Consider the following 26,702-nt stretch of genomic DNA (forward strand, 5'->3'; position numbering starts at 1 on the left):
CATGTGACTCCTTGTTAAATTTGGTCCTTTGTAGCCACACGCAGGGGCCTGGGACAGTAAAACTTGGGAGTGTTAGCTAAAATTTAAATTTCAAAATCTTACATTTCAATTTCAAAATCTTAAATTTCAATGGTCTCCTCATGCTTCTGCCAACTCCAGGCTGTGCCATTCAGACACTATATGATCTCCTCATACTGCCACAAACTCCAGGCACTCATTCAGCCACTGTATAGTCTCCTCATACTGATGCCACCTCCAGGCTCTGTCATTGTGCTGCCATGTGACATGTGACTCCTTGTTAAATTTGGTCCTTTGTAGCCACACGCAGGGGCCTGGGACAGTAAAACTTGGGAGTGTTAGCTAAAATTTAAATTTCAAAATCTTACATTTCAGTTTCAAAATCTTACATTTCAATGGTCTCCTCATGCTTCTGCCAACTCCAGGCTGTGCCATTCAGACACTATATGATCTCCTCATGCTGCCACAAACTCCAGGCAGTCATTCAGCCACTATATGGTCTCCTCATACTGATGTCACCTCCAGGCTCTGTCATTGTGCTGTCATGTGACTCCTTGTTAAATTTGGTCCTTTGTACCCACACGCCGGGGCCCATGACACTAAAACTTGGGAGTGTTAGATAAAATTTCAATTTCAAAATTCTAAATTTCAAAATTTTAGATTTCAAAATCTTAAATTTGAATGGTCTCCTCATGCTTCTGACAACTCCAGGCTGTGCCATTCAGACACTATATGGTATCCTCCTGCTTTAGTCACCTCCAGGCGGTGCCATTCAGATACTATATGGTCTCCTCGTGCTTCAGCCAACTCCAGTCTGTGCCATTCAGACACTATATGGTCTCCTCATGCTTCAGCCACTTCCAGGCTGTGCCATTCAGACACTATATGAAATCCTCATGATTTCGTCACCTCCAGGCTGTGTCATTCAGCCAATATATAATTTACTGATGCTGCTGGGCCAGGGACATTGACTACAAATATTTTATGGTAGCCCTAGCTAACATAATTCTTCAATTTCAATTTTAAAATTCATCTTTTAATCTTAGGGATTGTGAAGCCCTAGTGTCTACTGATGCTGCCGACTGCTCCAGGCTTTGTCATTCAGCAACTATATGGTTTAGTGATGCTGCTGGGCTTGGGACATTACCTTAAATTCCAATTCCAGGCTGTGTCATTCTGCCAGATTATGGTCTCCTCATGCTGCTGCCAACTTTAGGCTCTGTCATTGTGCCGCCACGTGACTACTTGTTGTATTGGGTTCTGTAGTCATACAGTATTAGTTCAAAGTAAACACCGTGACATTAAACTTTGGAATCTAATATAAATCTTAAATAAATAAAAATCGATGTAATCTTTTCAAGACTGAGGTCCCATGATCGCCTATAGCATATTATCTGTGGATTTATCACAAGAATCCAATGAAACAGCTTGGAGCGATAACAATGAACCAAAACTGATGAAATGAAACACTCGCACTTTCATAGTCAGGGGGGTGCTGAGAGGCAGGGGCTTGAACAGGTGGTATCTCGCCTGGCGGAGGACCGCCAGCTTGATGCTCACCAGAATGGGTACTGAAAAAATTTAAATAAATTCTAATTAAATTAAAATGAAAATTACATTAAAAAATCTCTTTATCCTCTTCAATTTTGACACCATATGGTCTCCCTGCTGCCACATTGACGCTCTGCAGCAATGATTCTGATAGCAATGCCTGTAAACTGCATGTCATACTGAATAACAGTATTATTTCACCAACACAGCACACTCCCTATGCATGTTAGAACAACGCAAACTGTTCTACGCCCCTATTGAGGCTCTCTGTAGGCCAGAAATGGCAGTTTTGCCGCAAATAAAATCGACTCGAAACAATTTTTTTCTGAAAATTCGGCCGAATCGAATTTTTCTAAAGTTCGCTCATCTCCAGACAATACTGTACTTTTTTCATGCCTTTGTTCTGAAATTCCAGTGCCTATAATAGTGTTAGAAGCATTATGTACAAAAACCGAATTTGCATCACAGTCATGTCTTATTTACACATAATTGGACTAATTTATTAGTGAAAACAGTATATACAATTTTACAGGGTGCCCCTAAAGTCCGGACACATAGGAAAAATCACTCACTATAGCTAACTGCAAGGAGAGCAAAAGATTGTGGTGCAGTTTATGGAAATCTCATGTCCTTTGTGGACATACCTCACCATGTTAATAGACCAGTTAATCCCCCAAATTAAAAGTTTAGTTTAAGAACTTCCTAACTAGTTGCAATAGGGCGGAGCCCTTGCCTATTAGTCCATGGTAGTAAGAGATTGGCAGAATGACAACTTCTCTATCTGGATTGGAAGATTTGGTCATGTGGAATGATTCTTTCTGGAGCTATCATAGCATAGGTATATTGTTATTTAACCAGTTAGCTGCTATCAATTTTACAATATACGTGTTACAGCATTTTTTGTGTACCATTACCAAAGCATTCTCCATCCAACCAGACTAATGAAGAAGTCAAAATATGTATTTAAAGCACATTATTTATGTACGATAGAAGTAATGCTGTACATGTGTATGAAATCAGTGGAGTTATAATGAGGCCGCAGATAACCGAGAGTCGGGGAGTACAGTGCCTAACCCCCTATGGACAATGGATGTACATCCTGGTGCCCTGGCACTTAATGCACCAAGACGTACATTTATGTCATGAGCGGCCTTTAGACTATAAAGTGTGCACAAGAGCAATCAGCAGCCATGCACTTACAGTCAATGAGGGAGAATGGTGATCCCGCCGTTCTCCGTCATTAACCTCTAAAGTGCTGTGATCAATAACGATCATGGAACTTAAGTGCCACAATGACAGTCCCCCTAACCATTTGGCACCTCCAGCTAAATTTATGTGGGGGTCCAAATGGTTTGTTTGCAAGCCTGAGGTCCTCTCACCTGCTCTGTGTGGGTCCCAGGTCTGATCTGCGGATAGATCCTGCTGAGCATGCATAACATAAAACTATTCAGTGTTTGCAATCTAATAAATGCTTTTAAAAGTTTGCTATGGGGGCTTAAAAAGTGTACATAAAACAATTAAAACAATTTTTAAAACACACATACGCCCCTTCTAATAAAAATAAAAGCACCCCTTTTTCCCATTCTTCAAATAAACCCCTCTCCTCCATATGAGATGACATAGGGAAAGCAGCAGATCACATGATAACCCAGGTTACTCAAGCATAAAGGCCAATAGGACACAGCCAGGGACACATAAAAGGGCATTGACATCACCCACAGCGTTCAGAGCGCTGGGAACTTGTGCAAAGAGCAGAGAGAGGGAGGGAGACAGACATAGGGACAGTTAGTGGTTAGAAAGATAGAGACTGAGATAGAAATTACAAAGAGAGGAGAAATAGGAACAGTTAGTGATTACGAATTCGAGTAGAATACAGACATAGCGCACATCTACAATCTTGTATAATGATCTGATTGCTTCTCAGCATAATATCAAAAACTAACAGGTTGTTAGTATACATTTTTGATCAAAAAGTACAAGCCCACTCGCCACGTCAAGGCCACCTATTCAGAGTGGGTCCCTAACGTCCCTAGCATAAAATGGCGTAGCACCAGGCGGCGACCACCACCGCCGCGACACAGGTGCCCACGGGGGGGGGGGGAGCGACCCACTGGCAGAGCGGCCCCAATGCCTCTCAAACCAGTCTATAGGCCGCACCCGCCCGCAGACACAGCGCCACGGCAGCAACAGACACCGCCCCGCACCACACCAGTGTGAACAAGGTGTAATGGCTTACTTACCTTGCTCTCCCAGTCAGACTGGGAGGCAGCTAGGAGTGAAATGGCCCTAGTGTGGCTAATTACCACCTATATAGGTTTGGGCTGAGGGGGGTGGGGAAGAGTGCAGCACATGTTCAAAAAAAAAATAATTACACTGACTGAACACCTTCAGTAATCATTGTGCTGGTACCATTGGATTGCTATGCTCCAAATAAGATTCCAGTTTGCTCCACCGCTCCAGCAGACTTAATTCAGGATTGTGATTTAGTGCTTACCAACGCTATCAGCGCTTACCAGCCCTACGCCTGTGACGTCAGACGCTGCTCCTGTCCTCGCCAGCCACGATCCTGGAACATTAGTGATACAGGTCTCACCACCAACCTCTCGCAGACTCTGAGTACCAGCTGCTTCTTTGCATGCAAGCATTTGTTCGGCTCCTGCCAATTATTGTGCCAGCAATTATTGACCCATCAAGGACTGTTTCCTTAAAGGGGTACTCCGCCCCTGGCATCTTATCCCCTATCCAAAGGATAGGGGATAAGATGTTAGATCGCCACGGTCCCGCTGCTGGGGACCCCGAGGATCGCCGCTGCAGCACCCGGCCATCATTACTGCACAGAGCAAGTTCGCTCTCTGCGTAATGACGGGCGATACAGGGGCTGGAGCTGCGTGACGTCATGGCTCCGCCCCTCATGACATCATGGCCCGTCCCCTTAATGAAAATCTATGGCAGGGGGCGTGACGACCGCCACGCCCCCTCCCATAGACTTGTATTGACGGGGGCGGGCCGTGACGTAACGATGCTCCGGCCCCTGTATTGCCCATCATTACGTGCAGAGCGAACTCGCTCAGTGCAGTAATGATAGCGGGGTGCTGCAGCAGCGATCCCCGGGGTCCCCAGCAGCGGGACCCCGGCGATCTGACATCTTATCCCCTATCCTTTGTACAGGGGATAAGATGTCTAGGGGCGGAGTACCCCTTTAATCATAACGTATTTTGGGCATGTGGCACAGTAATAAGACTGAAGTCCAGTGTTTACACACTCATACCAGATATATCAGATTCCGGACAATCATATCTACTTATCATATCTACTACTAATCATATCTACTACTTCTTAAACGGTTTTATTGTTTAAATCTGCCGAGATCTTTGCCTAGGACCAATTTTTTAATGCCATTTACATTTAAAAAAAACCAAATCATATATTTTATCTTTTATTGTATATATATTGGCAACAGTTATATCTAAATTTGTATAAAGCTATATTTATATATCATTCTCTTCTATTAGCAGTCCAGCATATATACTAGGTGTTTTATATGTATTTACATCTAACTAATCTCCTCACAAGGGCCCTGTGTTGAGATAGTATTATTCATATTTTAATGTTTTAATAAAATCATCTATATTTGAAGCACAGTCTCCTTACCATATATTCATTATTGGGTTCATCATGTACCAGATATTTTAGGTTTTGTTATGTGCTTGAGGTCTGAATCATTTTATGCAATTGTATTGTATAATTCATAGTCTTATTGTATGTCCTTTTGCGCCATAGGGTATTGGCAAACATCCTTAGTCACCTCGGACAGAATAGCTGTGAGCTACACTTTCTATTTAAGTCTCTGTCTTTGACTGCATGGTAAGTGTGTTTTATCACCTGTTCACACTGGTGCTGTTCTTTGTGGCAGCCATTGCTGCCGTGGCGCTGTGTCTGTGGGGAGGCGAGGCTCAGGGTCTGGTTGGGGTGGAATTAAGGCTGCTCTGCCAGTGGGCCATTCTCCCTGTGGGCACTGGTGTTATGGCCGCTCAGTGCAGCGCCATTTTATGCTAGGGACCTGCTAATAAATTTTGCTGAGAAGCCAAGGATTACTGAGCGACCATGTCTGTTTTTTTTATTTTATTTGAATTCCATCAATTTTAGTCCTTATTCCATCAAGCAACAATGCATCTAGTAATTGGAATAAAGCCTACCTCCCCTGAAACCACTATCAGTAACTTTCCTGTATGCTTTCTAACAGCCACTAATTTAAATATTGTAAGTATAATGCATTCCTTAAATCTTCAGACACTTTCACAATTTTTCCATGTTGTTATGCTGTGAATACTGTGGCCTTGTGCTAAAATAACACATTTTCCCCATAATGATCAATCCCAAAACCCAGGGCACAAAGGCCCGGGGCACTAAATCTCCTTATAATCCCTTCTCTTAAAACTTAACTTTTATTAACACAATATAGACAAAAATATCAAATACAGTGGTAACAAACAATATGTGTGTTAAAAGATATAACTGTCCCTATGCACTGAAATCTAGTATAATTATACTTGGGATAACTATCCCTTTTGCAAATTTATATTTAGATCACTTAGGAGTCTGCAGAACCCCTAGTGTAACACCAGTGCCCACAGGGAGAATGGCCCACTGGCAGAGCAGCCTTAATTCCACCCCAACCAGACCCTGAGCCTCGCCTCCCCACAGACACAGCGCCACGGCAGCAATGGCTGCCACAAAGAACATCACCAGTGTGAACAGGTGATAAAACACACTTACCATGTGCTTCCAGTCAAAGACAGAGACTTAAATAGAAAGTGCAGCTCACAGCTATTCTGTCCGAGGTGACTAAGGATGTTGTAAGGATCATACATACACTTGCCCCTGCCCCCCCCCCCCAAATCATATATTACATACATACACACATCACACATCCACTCACACCATATATACACAACCACCCTTCCTGCCGCCACCGCCGCCTGCATTCTTGGCCTCCTCACCTGAGCTGGTCGTGAGTGGACATCAGAGCTGTAGTCCCGGCACAATAAAGACCCGCCTGCCGGTGTGAGGTTGCATGGGTTTGAAAATATCAACTCACACCGGACATCCTATCCCCTCCCCTCGCTCTGTGTTTTCCCCGTGCAAACTTTTAACCTCCCTGTGGTAGATTAGGTCCTGTGGAGACAGAGCAGGGGGAGGGGATGGAGCTGTGTGCGGGGGAGAGGAGGAGCTGTGTACTGAGCTGTGTACGTCCTCGCTCTCCCCCTGCTTCTTGTGTAATGTAGAGCTGCGTCCTCCGGGGGGGGGGGGAGATAAGGGGGCTCTGCCGTCAGCTGGGGGCCGCCCCCTACATACACCCTGAGCGCCGGTGTGAGGTGCAGACTTGCATCCGCTCCTGTGCCTCACACCGGCATTAAAGAAAAATACGGGGGAAGTTGGTCTGTCCCTGCTTGCCCGATACAGGGCTAAATCTATAAAAAAAATTCACCTGCCCGGCGCCCAGAACTACTTGTCCCGGGCGTCGGGTGATATGATTTCCACATCCCTGACTTTTTGATCAAAACGAGTCCCCAATCCACCACACGGAGTTAGCCTCAGTTTGGATGAGACCCTAACATGCTCATTCCATTCACCTCTGATGGGCATATAGGGGGAGATTTAGCAAAACCTGCCCAGTTGCCCATAGCAACCAGATTGCTTCTTTCATTTTGCAGAGGCCTTGCTAAAAATGAAAGAAGTGAGCTGATTGGTTGCAATGGGCAACTGGGCAACTTTTCCTCTGGACAAGTTTTGCTAAATCTCCATCATAGCCTTTGACTAGGTGACCTTTAGGATGCAATTTAAAAAAAGCTCCTGTGAACAGGGAGGGGTGCACGGCTAAAGAGGGTGCTACTCCCCCTAATGTACATAACTTAAAGGTTCTCTCTGTTTTGGACATAAAAACAGAGAAAACTGACAACAGGAAAAGGCCACATTGTCCATCTGCCCATCTTACATCTTTTTCAATTTTTTTTATTTTATCTTAGAGTACCTGTCATCAACTAACCCCCCCCCCCATCTGTCCCTGACACTAACTAACGCTATCCCTGTCTTTATTTCTACTTAAAAATGCCCATACATTTTCCCCCTCACTATGGCTGCTCAGTCCTTCTGCTGTCTGCGAGGGAGGAAGGGGGAGTGGCCCGGCAGGCACAATGTCATCTGAAGCCTGGACGGGCTCACTTCCGCCCTTCTTCCTGATATATATCAGGGTTTCACAACCATGGTGCTTGCAGCTGTTGCAAAACTACTACTAGCAGCTGGAGGCACCCTATTTGTAAAACACTATGTCCAAACGTATATGCCCATGTTAACATTAGCTATCACATTAGCTATCACCTGATCCTCATTCATAGCAGCGCTGCACTGACATATGGCCAGCGCTCGTCGGCTCTCCTTCTCAGGCAGGAGGAGCCTGATGAACTTGCCAGAAAGTAAGCCCAGCAGCATGCACAATGATTGCTCCCGCCTTTCTGATTGACAGGCAGGGAGCAGCGCTGTGCGCCTCATGTGTCCCGGTTGCACTATGAGATTTCGGACTCATGCCAGGCCAGGCATGAGTCCGTTTATATCAACTAGCGGCCGAGCCATCGAGGGAGTGCCCTAGTGGTAGATTTTCAAACATAAAATTCCCAATAAAATATACATTATATTTTTTTTTTTTATTATATGCATTTAGGAAAGTGTTCCAAATGCATTAATGTAAAACATATCAAAAGTTTTTTTCGGGACAGGTACTCTTTAAAGGAGAACTCCAGCCAAATGAAATAACCTTTATCTAGCTGCACATATTAACGTTATGTAACTTTGTACATAAAGTTATATAATCTTTGCTGAGCACATTCCCTATTTCTCTCAGCTTTTCCTTCAGACAGGAAGTCCAGTAGTTTCCATCACAAATGCTGACTGGCACCACTTTCCTGGGCCCGGCACATCACTTTGCAAGGTCACACTCCCTACTCCTCTGTTCAGAACTTCAGGCTGAGGCGCACACACCTCCCTCATCTATATTCACTGCATCTCTAACCATGTGACCTGCTAAGCTTTCAGTCTTTCAGTAAAATAATATTTTCTAATACTGTAGATGGATCCTTTGACAATAAGCTGATCACAACGTGCCCCTCTTCCTTAAACCCAGCAAACTATGGAACATCCTGGCCATAAATGCCCAAGTTCACTGCAGTGCCACAAGTGACATTATACAATGTCCATTTATATCAATGGGTTGCCTGTGTAATGCAGAACAGCACAAACAAGTCACCACCCTCGGCTTAGTCCAGGGAATAAGGATCCTGACCAGGGGACCCTACCTCTATCTATTTAGAATTACCTAACATTTTTTTATAAAAATGTTTTTCAATAAGTCAAATTAATCCTAAGGCTAGGTTCACATCTGCGTCAGAGCTTCATTCAGAAAGGTCTGTTTGCAGAATCTGTCAAGAAAGTAAGGTATGACAGAGAAAAAGTACTGCGAGCAGTAATTCTCCACTTATATCCTGCAAATAAGTGGACAACAGACGGACCACAGTAAAGTCAATGGGATCTGTCAGGATCTGGTGGTGTCCGTTGTGCAATGGACTGTCCTGCACATTTTTCTTTTTTACGTGAGCAGACTCTGCAACAGTGCTCCCAAAATGAGTTCTGACGCAGATGTGATCTTAACCATAGAAAGATAAAATGTATTGCCAGATATGAACCCTTTTACTCATCTAGTCTGCTCAATATTCTGAATACTATCAATAGTCCTTGTCCTTATCTTATATGAAGCATAGTCTTAAGCCTATCCCTATCTTATATGAAGGATAGCCCTATGCCTATTCCATGCATGTTTAAACTCCTTCACTGTATTTGCAGCTACTACTTCTGCAGGAAGGCTATTCCATGCATCCACTACTCTCTCAGTAAAGTAATACTTCCTCATAATACTACAGAAACCTTTGCCCCCTAATTTAAAACTATGTCCTCTTGTGGTAGTTTTTCTTCTTTTAAATATACTCTCCTATCCTGTGTTGATTCCCTTTATGTAGTAAAAGTTTCTTTCATTACCCTTTTGTCTCGGCTTTCTTCCAAGCTATACATGTTAAAGGGGTATTCCAGGCAAAACCTTTTTTTATATATATCAACTGGCTCCGGAAAGTTAAAGGACAACTGCAGCGCAATATACACTTATCCCCTATATAGAAGATAGGGGATAAGTGTTTGATCGCGGGGGTCCGACCGCTGGGACCCCCCACGATCTCCTGTACGGGGCCGCGGCTGTGCCGTGGCTCTCCCGTGCAGGGGGCGTGCCAGCCGCAGCATGACGTTGCGGCCGTCACGCCTCCTCCATGCATCTCTATGGGAGAGGCGGGGAGGCAGTGTTCGTGCCTCCCCGGCTCCCCCATAGAACTGTATCGACTGTATCTAGGTCGACGCTACGCGCCTTATCGCTCACTATGAGCGCTAATGGCGGTGCCCCGTTAGGGAGATCTCAGGGGGGTGGGGGGTCCCAGTGGTCGGACCCCCATGATCAAACACTTATCCCCTATCTTGTAGATAGGGGATAAGTGTATATTGCGCTGCAGTTGTCCTTTAAACAGATTTGTAAATTACTTCTATTAAAAAATCTTAATCCTTCCAATAGTTATTAGCTTCTGAAGTTTTCTGTCTAACTGCTCAATGATGATGTCACGTCCCGGGAGCTGTGCATGATGGGAGAATATCCCCATAGGAACTGCACAGCTCCCGGGATGTGAGTCATCAGAGAGCAGTTAGACAGAAAACAACAACTCAACTTCAGAAGCTAATAACTATTGGAAGGATTAAAATGTACAAATCTGTTTAACTTTTTCTGGAGCCAGTTGATATATAAAAAAAGTTTTGGCCTGGAATACCCCTTTAAGGTCCTTTAATCTTTCCTGGTAAGTTTCATCCTGCAATCCATGTACTCGTTTAGTTGCTCTTTTCTACACTCTCTCCAAAATATCTATATCCTTCGGGAGATACGGCCTCCAGTACTGTACACAATACTCCAAGTGAGGTCTTACCAGTGTTCTGTAGAGCGGCATGAGCACTTCCCTCTTTCTACTGCTAATACCTCTCCCTATACAACCAAGCATTCTGCTAGCATTTCCTGCTGCTCTATGACATTGTCTGCCTACTTTCAAGTCTTCTGAAATAATGACCCCTAAAATCCCTTTACTCAGAATAGGTGTTACAGTCCTAACCTCAATATATATATTCTGCTCTTAGGTTTTTACACCCAAGGTGCATTATCTTGCACTTATCCACATTAAGTTTCAGTTGCCAAAGTTCTGGCCATTTTTCTAGTTTTACCTAAATCCTTTTCTATTTGGCGTATCCCTCCAGTAATATCAACCCTGTTACAAATCTTTGTGTCATCAGCAAAAAGACAAACCTTACACCGAGTCCTTTTGCAATATCACTGATAAAGATATATGACCGTTCATATGAAAAGAATAGTTTTTCACTGGAATACCCCTTTAATGTGTTGCCACCTGGTTCCCCAGTGTAGCTTTGTATTAATGGGATATTCCCATCTTAAGGGTCTATGCAGCCATTCTCCTGATAACTCATGAATATCAAGGATGCCAAATGCTGCGCAATAGTCCTATCCATTACATGAATGCACTCTGTAGACCCCAGTATACATGAGGACCAGCTCCCAGGCCACTGATTGGCAGCTATTAGTATATACTGTGTATAATTAGACAGCTAGCTGTCAATCAGCAGCCACTGAGCGGAGGGAGTAGAGCAGCACATAGCCTTTTCCCCCCGTATATCAATAGTTACACAGAACAATGAGTCATATATCCTTCTGTTCAGTGTCTCCACCACTCGTTGACGCTGCATTAACATTGTGACAGAATGCCTTAAAGTTTGCGAGTTGCCCTCACACAGAGGTGCTACTAGCTGTGCAGGGAACTGCAACAAGCACCATTTACTAAGCCACACTACAGTTTAAGGCACTTTACAGAGATTGGTAGGGGTCCCAGAGGACCTAGCAATGTGACCTAGAGCTGAAGGCAAAGAAAGATACGGTAGGGTCCCATTGAAATCAGCCCCTGCCCCCTTATGAACTCTGACATTGTATGGGGCACTAATATGTCACTATGAAATGTACACCAGCTGTCACATTTCAGATACATTTTAAACAGCAGAAACGTACTGTGGTAGGTTTGCGTGTGAAAAAAAGACAACAAACAAACTGCGTACCCAATAAGTTATAATAATTTTTATTCATGTTAGAAATTCTATCAGTGTTCGAACATTAATATTTAGAGAGTTTGTACAATTTCCATTTTCAATGTTTGAAATGTAAACCACACTAGATCACAAAAATGAAACAAACACATTCTGTATGGTAAGGATTATACCGCTCTCTCTCCACATACTTAACCCGTTCTCTGCTGAAGTGGTTTAGCAATAGCCATCGTATTGGTGTCTTGCTGGCCAACTCAAAACCATGAAGGGGCTAAGTGATTATTTTTTTGTCCGGTGTTATTTAAAGTATGTGTGCACTGTACCCAAATTTCATGTCTCACAATGGTATCAATACATATAAAAACTCTTTAAAAATATACTTCTGTCAAAAAGACTTGATCGCTACTATGTACACTACAAAAATAAATTTTCATATAAATAAATTATATGGCATATGTTTATCTTTGTAAATGAAATGACACAACACCCACTCCTGCCAAATAAGGCAGACAATGAGACCCAGTTTGAATAGTTTTCCTTTTAACTCCTTAATCTAAAATGCTATGAGTCTTCAATGTAAATGTTATATACTCTCTCCTATTTAACATTAGTAAGCACTCTATACAAATAAAAATTCCATTAAAAGTAGCCCATAGCTGTAATAGTGTTTTCCAATAGAAATAAAAAAAATATCCCTGCATTGTTTTGTTATAAACTGGCATGACAAATACTGTAAAAACACATTCTTATTATACAAAAATATAAATATAAAAAAACAAAACAAAATAACAAACATACAAAGAAAAACATTGCCAGCTACTGTTCTCCCTTTGCCAATGTGACTATAGGAGATATAGATATATATATATATTTATATATATATTCATTTATAAAGTCTATACTGTGCAGAAGGCAGCAGACACACCAACAAGGGAACGGGGAGATTTGGCCATGTAAGTGTGTGTAGTATGAGACTTAAAGGGGTATTCCGGGCAAAAACACTTTATCCCCTATCCAAAGGATAGGGGATAAGATGTCTGATTGCGGGGGGCATGCCGCTGGGACCCCACCGCGATCTCCCTGCAGCACCCGCAATTCTATGCGGGAGCTGCGTCACCAGTTTCGGAAACCTCCAGGTTTCCGGGACTGGGGACGTGACGCCACGCCCCCTCCATTCATGTCTATGGGAGGGTGCGTGACGGGAGATCGCAGGGGGTCCCAGCGACGGGATTCCTGTGATCAGACATCTTATCCCCTATCCTTTGGATAGGGGATAAAATGTTTTTGCCCGGAATACCCCTTTAAGGAATGGGGAAATACAGCTTAGAGTCTATTATTATTATTAGAAATGCCAACATGTCATGATAGCACAGTGCTGCTCAAAAATTACAGTAGCAAGTAAAATAGTGATCAGCTTAACTTATCACTTTCCAGACATGGCATCATTTCTTTGATCTATGTTCACACGGCAGAATTTCTTCACAAAATTCTGCAGTAAGTTCCGCAGAAATGAATTGCCCATTCACTTCAATGGAATTCCTGCAGCGGAAATGCTGCTGCAGAATTCCTGCAGAAATTCTGTCATGTGAACATAGCCTTACAGATTAAGAACTGAACCTACTTGGGAATTGTCTTATATCATAAATATAAATAAGTTATTTAAATGACATATTATAGGAGGTTGAATTAAAGCATTAAACAATTTTCCAAATATTCTTCACAGCTCCAACCAATCTAGGCAGACTAGAAGAATCTTCACCTAGAGATATAAAATATACTGCCAATAAGTCAAAGTTGTCCCAATGGCAGCCTGAAGCTTTTATGCGTTCTCATACAATGTATTATATTATTTCCCCTTGTATGATATTTTAAGAGGATATGGCTCCAAGTAGAGATGAGAGAACTTACAGTAAATTCGATTCGTCACAAACTTCTCGGCTCGGCAGTTGATGACTTATCCTGCATAAATTAGTTCAGCTTTCAGGTGCTCCGGTGGGCTGGAAAAGGTGGATACAGTCCTAGGAAAGAGTCTCCTAGGACTGTATCCACCTTTTCCAGCCCACGGGAGCACCTGAAAGCTTAACTAATTTACGCAGGATAAGTCATCAACTGCTAAGCCGAGAAGTTTGTGACGAATCGAATTTACTGTAAGTTCGCTCATCTCTAGCTCCAAGGTTAAGCAGCACTGGAAGCTGCAAGGTGAGACTAATACATGACCAATACTACCAACTCTTGGTTTGCTTATCACGTCTATAGCACTGTACATTGTATAGTTGAGTAATTCTGTCTTGCACCTGGGGAGCTTCCACTGTTTAGCAATCTTACAAATTCTAATTTGGGGCTGAATGGTTAACGCTCACTGCGCCATACATGACCATTTTGTAAAATGAAGGTAGTTTTTCAGGTTGTGCCATTAGGGTTTCGCTTTAAAGTGTATTACAAACATGTATGTGGATCTTAACACTGCAAGCAAACAGGGTCCCTTGTTTTATTGCTATTTATACTGATGGCAGTGATCTGGACACAGAGACAATTGTGGTGGTCTCAATGTGCTTATATAACAATAGCTTATCGTAAGAAAAGGCAGCTACATATTCCTTGTTAGATTTGTTTTGAAGACAAGTGCCTTAAAGTTTGAAGTATTTCAATTCAACTTCTTCAATGACAGAGCAGCATGCAATGTGAATTATATACACTGCAATGCACAATGGCACATGAAGAATGTATACAGTATATCAATGTACAAAAAGAAAAAAAAAACATAAAACTTATCATCTGAATTAAATTAATAGTATAAAGGTAAACTCTGAGCAAAACAACATATCTATGTATGTAAAAGAGGAAGGGAGGTAGATAGGGACCCATTTACATTTTCAGAGGCAAAAAGGAATAGTAGCACCAAAATAAGGAAAAGTTCATGTAAGCCATATAAAAATGTATCATTCAATTGTTGTTCTGTCCCCTTTATCGCTTGAAGTGCTTTTTATCACAAAAAAAAAAAAAAAAACTAAAGACAATTTTAGCGCATAGCTACTGGTAAATGACAACGCCCATGATGGCCAAGTAGCCTCTAAGTTGGAATGGCAGCATATCATGTTGCCAGTCACTATTTCGTAAAACTACACACAAAGGGTATAAATAAAAGACTGAATTGTAGAGTCTGCAAATCACATTTGCTACTGAGAATGCAAGTATCCTGCAGGTAAGTGCTGATGGTGGACGGGAGGAGGCTCCCAACATTGCAGGTTTACATAAGCACACCAATAATACAGAACACAGTGGAACAGACTCTACAGTATCACATGAGACAGGTGCACACATCCAGACACAAGGACAGGCAAGAAACGACATTGGCTACGACAAATTCTTCATATCTGCCCATTTGAACGAAAAGAGATACTCACGCATAGCGTGTTTGAAAATTATCAGTAACATACTACCACAGGGTTGTGATATAAACATTAAACATCAAAACAGGAAACCTTTACACATATAAAATAACACCTATCACATAAGCAATATTTGCATAGAAATTATACAAGTACATTATACAATATTTAAGCAGCAGAAAAATATGCTGGATTTTATACCTAGATTAAAGTGTGGCACAATTCATGTACATTAAGAAGAGAGGGCAAACAAGCTTTGCCCTATCTGTTAAAAGGAGTCAAGGAACTCCGCAGTTATACTAACTTTACATAGTTCTTTTGTATATTACATATGTATACATCTTTTAAATATTTATATCAATATTTAACACATTTGTACAATAGATACAGTAATAATGAACTGTTAATCTTGATGCAGCATGTCCATTATATAAAACCTCCAGCAGCTTTCACAAACAGTCTGGAAATTCTGTCCCGTCTTTGGCCATCAATGATTCAGAATGTGTAGACTCTGTAAGAAAACAAAACAAATGGCTTATTACAACTGACATGATTTTTTCCCCCTAAGTTGTTCCTCTGTTATTCCTCCTGGAAATATATGGTTAAATTGTCAATTGTATGTTACAATTTCCCTTTGTTAAAAGAGAGTGTCCCTAAATTGTCTGACATTGTCAGAAAGAACTCCACTGAAAATGGTGACACCCCACTGACAATGTCTATTCATACTGAAGAATAACAGAGTATTATGACACCGTTCTTTGATTATCCAGAGTTGTTATTTTTACATGGAATGTTAGAATTGACTAAAACAGAGATGACAGGAAAGTTGGACCTATTTCAAAGCCTTCTTTCCAAATGTAAACTACTTCATGCTATATAAAGTTTTCTTTGATGATTCTAAATGCATTCTAGAGATTTTCCACCTCTGCAGGTCTGTGTGATAAATTAGTACAGGGATATTTATTTAAACCTCTAGGTCAATAGAAATAAAAAGAAAGAAAATACTGATAGAAATTTGTGAATGCATTTCTTCATTACTGCATTGTACTTAGGCTGGTGTTACATAAAGAAAAAGCTTTTACAAGAGGTCTTTATTAAACATTTTGCTTAGTTTCTCTTCTGCAGAATGCTCTTTTGTGTGCTGCTATATATAGTGCAAGGCATTCTGTCCTTTTCACAGTGACCAGACCAAAGTTTATTCTGGACAGAACACAACAAACTGCACATGAAAAGAAGGATAAAATGTTAAGTAAAGACTTATCACAAATATGTTTTCCATTAAAATAAGTGTATTGAAATAAAATAACAAAAAATGCTCATAGTTATTAAACAAATAAAGTACCTTATTTAGAGACATTCCCTCGTGTCCTTTCTTTGCATTCAACTTCTTGCAGCTCTATCACTTCTACTTTAGAGTCCCTTCTCTCATAGCGCACATTAAAAGGCACATGAGGATCCTCATAAGGTCCATGGTCGTCTTCGTGATAACCACTGTAGAACGGGTAGCTACCACGATTATTGTGGCTACACACTGAAGGGTGAACAGCAACAGTAACTAAAGCCGAAGCAGTCACAGTAGTAATAGGCTGGCAGTATGCAGGCACTGAAGTACCTGCTGGAGCAAAAGCAGTTCTCCTATTGCTTTGTAAGTGTGGTCTGTGTCCTGAGCGATCTCTGGTACTAGGACCAACATGGTTTTCAGTAGAAGTTTCAAAAGCATCCCTGCGTGGTCGATAAGGAGGTGGCCGTGACTGTTCCCTTGACTCCCACCTCTGATTTCTGTTAGGGTGCCATTGTTGTTGAGGTTTTGGATCTTGTTCCTGCTGAGTCCTCTGATTTGACTGGCTATGTGTGGCATCTGGCATTACAACCTGGAAAAGGAAATACAAAATTGTTTTAACGATAAACTTGCAAGAGTATATTATTTTAGAAAAGAAACATTATATGGTTTACACACTATGGGGGAATTTTTGGGAAATGTCTGTTTGGCATCTTTTCGGGTTGGAATTTTGTCTGTCATGCAAGTGACAGGGGCTGCACTCATTCCCTGGCCAGATGTGACAACCTCATTGGTAGCTTGGTTTCCTATTCTTTATAATGATGCTGTAAGGGAAACCCTCACTATATGGACTATATGCATATGAGCCTATGCTGAGCTTTGGCTTTCACGCAGTAACTATTTTGAGTATAGAAATAGGGCAGTAGCTGTAGCCATTGATAGGACAGTAGGTGCATGTTCAGTCTTTCGTCAGAGTTTGGACTACCATGAAGCTTTGTTCTTAAGTCTGAGTATAGCTTGTTCTGATTAAGCAAAGCTGAAAAGCAGCCAAGCAGCAAGTATCCCTCATAGGACAGAGGCTTATAAATCATTTTTTGGACCTCAACTTCACTTTTGGTAGCTGTAGACAGATTATAATTATCCGTATGGTTTACCATAAGTACATTTTAGTGTATAATGCAACTTTTAGGTACTTTCACATGAGATTGATTCTCTGTGTATTTTCTGCTTAAAATCTATAGTTTTCTACATGTAAATTTGCATAAAATCATGCAGATTGTGCTGCATACTGGCAGCTGTGAGCTCCTGTTGACAAAAAAGTTATTTTTACTGAACATGTAGCATCTGAGAAGGCTTAAAGGTACAGCTTCAGAACACTTTGCATTACAGCTAACAGATAATAGGAGAAGCTTACAGGACATTAGGGAGCTGACAGGTTTCCTTTATGTCACTGGTGCCACAAGTCCACAGGGTATCCAATCTGTGTGAAAGTACTAGGGATCGACTGATATTGTTTTTTTTAGGGCCGATACCGATACTCTATGGAGGTTAGGGCCGATAGCCGATAACTTATACCGATATTCCGGTATAAGTTATCGGCTATTTATCCCCCCGGTGACACCGCTGCAGATCATTGATTTAAAGCGGGCGCTTTAAATCAATGAACTGCAGTGGCTTTTGCAGTGCCAGAGACCGCTGCCGCCACCCACTTCTCTCCCCCTGCCTGTCCTGCCGCCACCACCATACCCCATGCACCGCGCCGTGCCGTACCCCCCACCGCACCGCCCACAGACCGCCGCTGCCCCATTGCCTCCCCCATCCCCGGTTTTATAATTACCTGTTCCCAGGGCCTGGGGTCCACGCTTCTTCTGGCTCCTGCAGTGTCCTCCTGAGCTGTCACTGTGCGCACTGACGGTGACATTGCGTTGAGAACATCACTCGTCATTGCGCTACGCAGCGCACAGTGTAACACAGGACGCGCAGGAGCAAGAATAGCACGGACCCCGGGAACCTGTAATTATAAAACGGGGGATGGGGGAGGCAATGGGGCAGCGGCGATCTCTGGCCGGACCGGTGTGGAGGTGGAGGGTGCGGCTGAATATCGGTCGATCCCTAGAAAGTACCCCAAAAACACATTTGTATAAATTACAAGCAGTACTTACAGAACACCTAGGGAAGACTGGATTTCTTGTAGCCTCAACAATAACTTGATGTGGGGGTGCTCCACGTCTTTGGGCTTCATACTGGTGAAATTCCTCGCTGAAGCCAGATACTGTAGTCTGTGAGCTTGATTCAGAGTCTGAAGAGTCAGACCCAGTATGTGTTTGTTGCTTTAACACTGGAAACCTCACAACGTTTGGTGGTGGACCTAAAGATGGTGTGGGTAGCTGGTCTGCACCATTGGCTGGGGACACCTAGAAAAATATATTGTTTGTTACCTACTATACCATATGTACTATATGTAGCTTTGTTATGAAGCAAATGTGTATTTCAACACAAAATATCTAAACAGCATTTAAAGGAGTCATCCAATTTTTTGAAAGCGAGTCAGGGTGGTATGAAAAAGTAAAGATAGCCTACTTACCCGCTCCCGATCTGCCACAGTGGTCATTCTGATGACTCCTGGTCCCACTGCTTCCTGTGATGTGTTGTCCGTTTAGACCTTTAGAAACTTCCGATCAGCAAATCAGTGGCTGTTGCGGTGACCCAACTTAGTCAGTGACTGACTTAGGCAGGGTTCACATCACATTTTATGCGCTTTTTCCCCGGACCTAAAACTGTGGTCAACCACGGTTTTAGGTCCAGTTGTATAAGCGCATACCGTGCAAAAATGAGCCGACCGGACCGAACGTTTCACTCTGGCCGGCTCATTGAAATGAATTACATACGGGAGCGCATAGAAAGGCATACGGGAGCGCAAGGTTTTAGCTCCCCCCTGCCATATGCGCTCCCGTATGGGAGAAAACGTGATGTGAGCCAGCCCTTAGCAGGCAGTTCATGTAGGGACAACACATCACAGGAAGCAACAGCAGGTCCAAGAAATGTCAGAACAGCAACTGTAGCAGTTCAGGGCAGGTGAGGTGATTGTGTTTTTGTGTGGTCTTTGAGCCTGGATTTCCCCTTTAAGGCCATGTTCACATCAGGTTCACGGGGCTCTGTTAGAGTTGCTGATAACTAGGCTGAGACATCAATGGATTACCCCCCCCCCCTTCCATTTGAATAAGGTAATTGGGGCTGTTAGATGTCCATTATTTTGCAAGACTTTATCAGAGAGAAAAAAAAAAAGACACCTGCAGAATTTTCTTCTTCTCAAGTCTCATCATTTTAGCAAAATCATCCAACAGAGCTCCATAATAGAGCTCCGACCGCTGATGTGAACATAGCCTTACATATACATACCATGTCAAAACAGTTTATTAGACTAGGATACCTACCTCAGGATAAGGACCAAGGAAAGACAGGAGTACCGGAAGGAGCACCAAGCCATTTAATACACCAAGAAGGGTTAATATTGCCAACACAGCAAAGAAGTACCTGCAAATAGAAAACAGCACATGAAGGGCCACTGTATTTCAGAGAAAGATGCAGTTTATTAAAACAGAACATGCAATACAATGGACAAAAAAAAACGACATTACAGCACACATCCACAACAACAAGCATCGGAAGCACTTGTATTATTTTACCTTGAATGTTAAATCCCACAGTTCGCTCTTAGTTAGCAGGAAAGAAAATGGTTAGATTGTTACGACAACAGAAGGCTTGATAAATTGCTTCTATTCATGAAAGTGTAACACAAGAAATATGGAATGTAAAGTGAATAAAACACAATACCAGACTCTGCTATTCTGCCCATTAACTAAGAAAAAAACCTACAAGAGCAAAAGAGCCACTTCTCCCAAATGCTAATCCACAGTCCTAAAACCTACTATAGCAATCTCCAATTAAGTCACTAGTTGTTCAGGTGAAGACCTTTTTCCCTGGTCTCTAACAACTATATTCCTCCTGGAATTCAATGTGTTTCAGTTTTACCACATGGCTTAAATTGCAAACCGTTTTGAGTAGAGGAACAAGCTTTTTGTAAAAAGAAAATGCTTTCCATTCTATGGTATGCCTGAGCATTGTATGCAGTAAAAGGCTCCACAATGGCTGAGCTGCATTGCAGCCTAATCTTTTGTTGATCAATTTAGCATCTCTGAATACTCTTGTTTTGAGTCGGCCAATTCAAACATAAAGGCTAAGGTAATGGGGAAGAGGAGGGAAGTGCACAAGTGGATGCTGTTTCCCACCACTAAGGTTTATTCAGAAATACGCTGGCGGACCCTTCCATAAAAGTTATCACTGAAGGATGTTTATTTTTTCTAAAAAAAAAAAAAAGTTCATAAAAGTTAATAAAATGTAGGATTATTTAGTGAAGGTTTACGAGAACAAAGAGGTGGCTGGCAGAAGTATATTTTCCCCTTCATTTCACATAATTTAGATGTGAAACACTTCACAGAAAAGGTTAACAAAGGCTTGGCTGAGGATGGAGCTCTTGTTTTCCTTGTATTTCTTTTTCTAGCAAAATCACAACATACAAATAACCTGGTTCTGTAAACATCTTGGAAAATCTTAACTCCATTAGTACAATGAACAAGCCAATGTCCTCTACAAATGTAAACCAAGCAAAACTTTAGACTGGGATTTGTATCAACAATAGGCCCCAGAAACATTTGCATGTCATCCATCTAGCTCTAGAATAAACAAGAAGATTAGATTTCGGTCTGCTTTGCATATACAATGTCTGTTAATTTACTCCATTTTAGTGGAGCGCATCGTTGAGCTAATCTCTGTCTTTCCAGAACATTTGGAACATTGGTAATCCCCTGGAACAATGGAATATCATTTGATCACTTTATATCCAACCCAGAAAAGAACCAGGCTTCTATTTAGCATAAGCATGTGTTGAGAAGGGGGTAAACATGATGGTTCCCCAGCAGAATGCCAGAATGCCAATATAAATACCATCTCACATAGCCATAGAAGCCATCTTACTGGAAGGGATGTAGAAAAGATGTGGGACCTTAACAGATTGCGTATACAGATGAAGTTCGGCTACAAAATGAAACGGAGCAGAATTGACTCAAACAACCAATCTATAGGGGCCTCCCCAACCGGTGCTGTATATGTACACCATGCCTGATTGATTCTCTGTTCCAGTGGGAGACATACCACACCAAATGTTTGATGCTCTCCTCAAATAAAAACTTAACTCTGTGAGTCCCATGACAATGGCCTCTCAGCTAACCAGCACCTGGCACTGTACTAAGGAAGGGCAAGAATCCTAAAAGACTTGTCTACGGATGGGTAACTCATCATTTTGGAGGAGATTCAGATAATAGACGTGCAGGGAGGCTACCTCCAATAGGTGGCAGCACAGAACTCTCTTCTTTCTGCACGTGGGTACTTTGCAGACTTTTTTCCCAGTGGAGCACTGCATGGCCTGTAAGACTCCATATACCAGAAAGATCAAGTAAAAGGGTCCACTGGTTCAAAATGTGTCAGACAGCATGGCAGAATTCAACATTCTAATTCCCAAAGTACAATGGTGGAAAGCTGGGTCAACCTTGTACCCATAACACTATCTGTTGACAATAAGTATGGGAGGTTTAAGGAGGCTGGGGTACTATAAAAACACAAAGTAGGTCATTAACCTCTCCAATTCCCCACCGCTGCTGCTCTGATACTCCAGGTCTCTTGTCACAGCTTCTTACTTGTTCCTGTAACATATCCCAATGAAGTGCCCTGCTCAACCAATTACTGTCTGTGGCGGGACACTAGTGCTGTCAGAATTGGTGGTAGATATGTCAGAGGAACACGTAAGAAGCAAATGACAAATGTAGACTTGAAGCATCAGAGCAGGGAGGCTTCAGGTTATAGGTTACACATACACAAAACCTACACATGCCCAGTTAGCATTCAGAACCCATTAAAGGGGTACTCCCCTGCTCAGCGTTTGTAACAAACTGTCCCGAACGCTGGAGCCAGCGCCGGGAGCTTGTGATGTCATAGCCTCGGTCCCTCATGATGTCACACCCCGCCCCCTCAATGCAAGTCTAGGGGAGGGGGCGTGACAGCTGTCACGCCCCCTCCCATAGACCTTCATTAAGGGGACGGGGCATGACTGCATGAGGGGGAAGGGCTATGATGTCAAGAGCTCTCGGCGCCGGCTCCAGCGTTTGGAACAGTTTGTCCCAAACGCTGAGCAGTGGAGTACACCTTTAAAAACCATATAGAGATAAAACATTTCTACAACAGATGCACATAGTCTACACCTTACTGACATTGAGATAAAGCAAGCCTGATGTCCAGACGTGTGATTTTCCTCAGCTTACATACCACAAAATGACATTTTCCAATCCATGCTACAACGGATTTTTACACAAATTACGTCCAGTGCAAAGTAAAACATGGCAGTCAAATTTACATGGTTATAAGTATCTATTCTAAATAGAAGGAATTTCATATGCCCATCCTCCATCAGGCTTTGTTCTTGCTCTCAGGCATTTTTTTTTTTTTTTTGCGAAAGTAGTCCACCACAATGAAGCAGTGTTACATCTAAGATTAGTCATTTTACATAGCTCCACAGGTTGTTTGTAAGAGAGAGGGATCTATTTCACTGCACTTATCAAATTCCCTTCAAAGAAAACCTCCCAGAGCTGACAAACTTACATTCTTAATTAAATCCACAAGAAAACAGCCTCCCTTTTAATTCCCTGCAGAAGCCCCCTAGCCCCTAATGCCATCTAGCAAATGGGAATGATAATGCTGCTGCTCAACCAGAAGTGCATTGTTCTGGGGGTTCTAATATTTACCTGGACCAAAAATATAAAGATAAGCTAAGTGATCTAAAAAGCACAGTGGTGTTATATAAGATATTGTGGGATATATTATAAAGGGGTACTCCGGTGGAAAACTTTTTTTTTTTTTTTTTTAAATGAACTGGTGCCAGAAAGTTAAACAGATTTGTAAATTACTTCTATTAAAAAATCTTAATCCTTTTAGTACTTTTTAACAGCTGTATGCTACAGAGGAAATCCTTTACTTTTTGGATTCCTTTTTTGTGTTGTCCACAGTGCTCTCAGCTGACACCTCTGTCCGTGTCAGGAACTGTCCAGAGCAGCATAGGTTTGCTATGGGGATTTTCTCCTGCTCTGGACAGTTCCTGATACAGGCATTAGGTGTCAGCAGAGAGCACTGTGGACAAAAGAAATTCAAAAAATAAAGATTTTCCTCTGTAGCAAACAGCTGCCAAAAAGTACTGAAAGGATTAAGATTTTTTTATAGAAGTAATTTACAAATCTGTTTAACTTTCTGGCACCAGTTCATTTAAAAAAAATAATAGTTTTCCACCGGAGTACCCCTTTAAATATCTTGTGTTAGATTACTGTCAGGATCAAAAACTTGTACAGTGGTCCCTCAAGTTACAATATTAATTGGTTCCAGGACGACCAATGTATGTTTAAACCATTGTATGTTGAGACCATAACTCTATGGAAACCTGGTAATTGGTTCTGAAGACCTAAAATGTCATCCAAAAATAGGAAAAAGTGAGGATTAAAGAAAACTAAGTAGATAAGTAATTTAAATAAAGCAATTCCTTACATATAAAAGTAAGAAAGATCTGCTGGGAGCTGTAATCACTGTCTATGTAGAGGACAGGAGCTTCTTCAGGGTCCTGTACAGTACACAGTGTCCCAAAAATGTAAAATGAAGCTGCCCCACCTGGAGCAGCTATCCCTGGCACAGGTAAAGAGTAGTACAGAACATGTAATACCTCCCTGTACTGTAGGGGACGCTACAAGACAGCCAGTCAGTGCATGAACTATAGGAATACAGGGGTTTTACCAGTGAAATGCCCATTCTGATTGGTTGGTTCTTCCAGTCATTGACAGGTATCACAGATCTGGACTGTCTGAAGCATTGTATGTGTAGTCTGGTTTCAAGTTACAATGGTCCAGAAAAGACCATTGTATGTTGAAACTATTGTATGTTGAGGCCATTGTAAGTTGAGGGATCACTGTACTTGTTTGCACATCCTGGCAAAACATTAACCTTTCTAACATACCTAATAAAAACACTGTATCTCCTTTCATGGAAACCATGGCTGTCTGGTTGCAGTATTATCTTTGTCCCAGCTGAAGCACAGGCAGGGCCAAAAGGGGGAGATTCATAGCAATCAGATTGCTTCTTTAATTTTTGAAAAGTCCTCTGGAAAATAAAAGAAGCAATTGATTGGTTGCTATGGGTAACTGCACTCCACTGTGCTTACTCCTGTTCTTTCTCTCAGACAGCGGCATGAGACCAAAGAGGAGGGTTTACACAGCAGTCCACAGTGATTGGATGAAGAGATCCAGCACTGCACAGCAGACTAAGGGAGGGAGTAAATGCATGGTGAGTGAGGGTGCGGCTCAGATATGCCCATTCTTAAGCAGTGGATGTCAGAATGAGTAAGCAGAAGACAGAGGGATTTGTGAGCATGCATTTACCTGACAATAAAGTCGAATTCTGATCCAGCTAACATAAGGACTCCCAGTAAAGTAGACACAGCCCCATCGAGTACCGGAGCAAACATATGTTCCAAAGCCAGGACAGCCCTACGGTTCTTATCTCCAATAGCTGTGAGAAAGGCCTAAGGATAAAGATAACATTTTATTAGTCTTTAGAACTAGGTTTAATGAAAACAGCAGTGACACAAAATGCATCAGGGCCCGGTATATGTGGGCACTATGGAGACCACTGGTCTAAACAATTGTTGTGTACACTTTTCTGTCAAACTGCAGTCCTCCAGATGTTGCAAAACTACAATATCTGGAGGGCTACTTTAAACACCACTGGTCTAGACTGTCAGCCCTATGGGCCTTTGCATCTGCCCAGATCCAGATAGGCCTGGTGCTGATGCCAGCTCTGCAATGCATGTTTTTGTAAGTCTTCGATATTTGCCAGCCTTCTGTCCAGTAACTGCAATCAGGCCTTAGATAAAATGCATTGGTAATGGTAATTTTTTTGCATGTAGCCATGCCAATTAGAAGTGTATTGCCTTCACTAAATATATGTTTTTTCAGGGGTCTGTATATAGACAAAGCACAGTGCAGATGATATAGTTTCTAAATTTGCTTTGTGAAAAAAGATAATAAATAAAACGTTATAGCCAATAGTAGGAATCAGATGAGTACAAGTTATGCTATAATAAAATACATATTCAGAAATTAATAGGTGGTCAAGAGTAATGTGTACATACCAAAGCTACATGTACAGTAAACTCTACCCCAATGCCCACAGAGGCTATCAGGATCACCACAGGCACAGCACTCAGCTTAATCCCAATGAGCCCCATCATTCCAAAGAGCTCTACTGTCATAAGGGCCAGGACCATTACCTACAAAACAACAAAAACACAACACAATGTCAAAACCCACAGAAGATGCATTAAAGGGGTACTCCGCTGCCCTGCTTCGGAAGCTCCGTTCTCCAGCGTCCGGAAGTTTCTTGCTCCGAACGCTGCGTGATGGCTTCCGTGTTCAGGGCCGCCCCTCGTGACGTCACGCCTGCCCCCTCGTGACGTCACCCCCGCCCCCTCAGCGAAAGTCTATGGGAAGGGGGCGCGACGGCCGTCGCGCCCTCTTCCCATAGACTTTTGTTGAGGGGGCGGGCGTGACGTCACGAGGGGCGGCCCTGAACACTGAAGCCCTCACGCAGCATTCGGAACAAGAAACTTCTGGACGCTGGGGAGCGGAGCTTCCGAAGCAGGGCAGCGGTGTACCCCTTTAAGTAAATTAAAACCGTTGACTACATCAATACATTGAAAGAAACACAAAATATGCATATAATAAGAATCTGTATATCTGAAATGTAATATCCTTCTAAAGCAGCGGAGAATGTTTGACATGAAGAGGCTTTCTCCAGCAAGTCATAGGACAACTGCTTACAGTTCAGCATTTGTCCACAAGAGGGACTGTAAATAGAACATATGACCTTGTTTGCCCTTGCATCAAATAAAGAATATAAAAGACATTCAGAGAAGTATGACAACAAGCACTTTCCAGGATATTTAATGTTAAATCCTTAGCTAGCCAAAAAATAAATAAAAAATAACTGAGAAAACTAATGGGTGTCAGATTGCAGGGAGGCCTCCAGGCTTTTAAGGAACTAGGGAAGATTGCTATAGACAAAGCAGGCAGTGA

At 42.2% G+C, this 26,702-nt stretch overlaps 1 protein-coding gene across 12 annotated transcripts in view; it reads right to left on the bottom strand.

The window, feature by feature from the left end:
• Positions 1 to 13,908: 13,908 nt before the first annotated feature.
• PTCH1 (patched 1) overlaps positions 13,909 to 26,702 on the bottom strand; it is a 105,591-nt gene continuing 92,797 nt past the window's right edge. For 11 of the 12 annotated variants that reach the window (XM_056524801.1, XM_056524793.1, XM_056524816.1 and 8 more), the window contains 6 exons: positions 25,760 to 25,897; positions 25,008 to 25,150; positions 19,914 to 20,013; positions 18,642 to 18,893; positions 16,543 to 17,071; positions 13,909 to 15,711 (listed from right to left, as the gene is read on the bottom strand). In XM_056524801.1, the coding sequence (XP_056380776.1) occupies positions 16,544 to 17,071; positions 18,642 to 18,893; positions 19,914 to 20,013; positions 25,008 to 25,150; positions 25,760 to 25,897 (1,161 nt within the window). In that variant the 3' untranslated portion in view covers positions 13,909 to 15,711; position 16,543. Of the gene's footprint in view, positions 15,712 to 16,542; positions 17,072 to 18,641; positions 18,894 to 19,913; positions 20,014 to 20,165; positions 20,193 to 25,007; positions 25,151 to 25,759; positions 25,898 to 26,702 lie in introns of those variants that run through there. The other variant, XR_008844997.1, reaches the window with a different exon arrangement.

Source organism: Hyla sarda, chromosome 1 (genome assembly GCF_029499605.1).
Source record: "Hyla sarda isolate aHylSar1 chromosome 1, aHylSar1.hap1, whole genome shotgun sequence".
NCBI lineage: Eukaryota > Metazoa > Chordata > Amphibia > Anura > Hylidae > Hyla > Hyla sarda.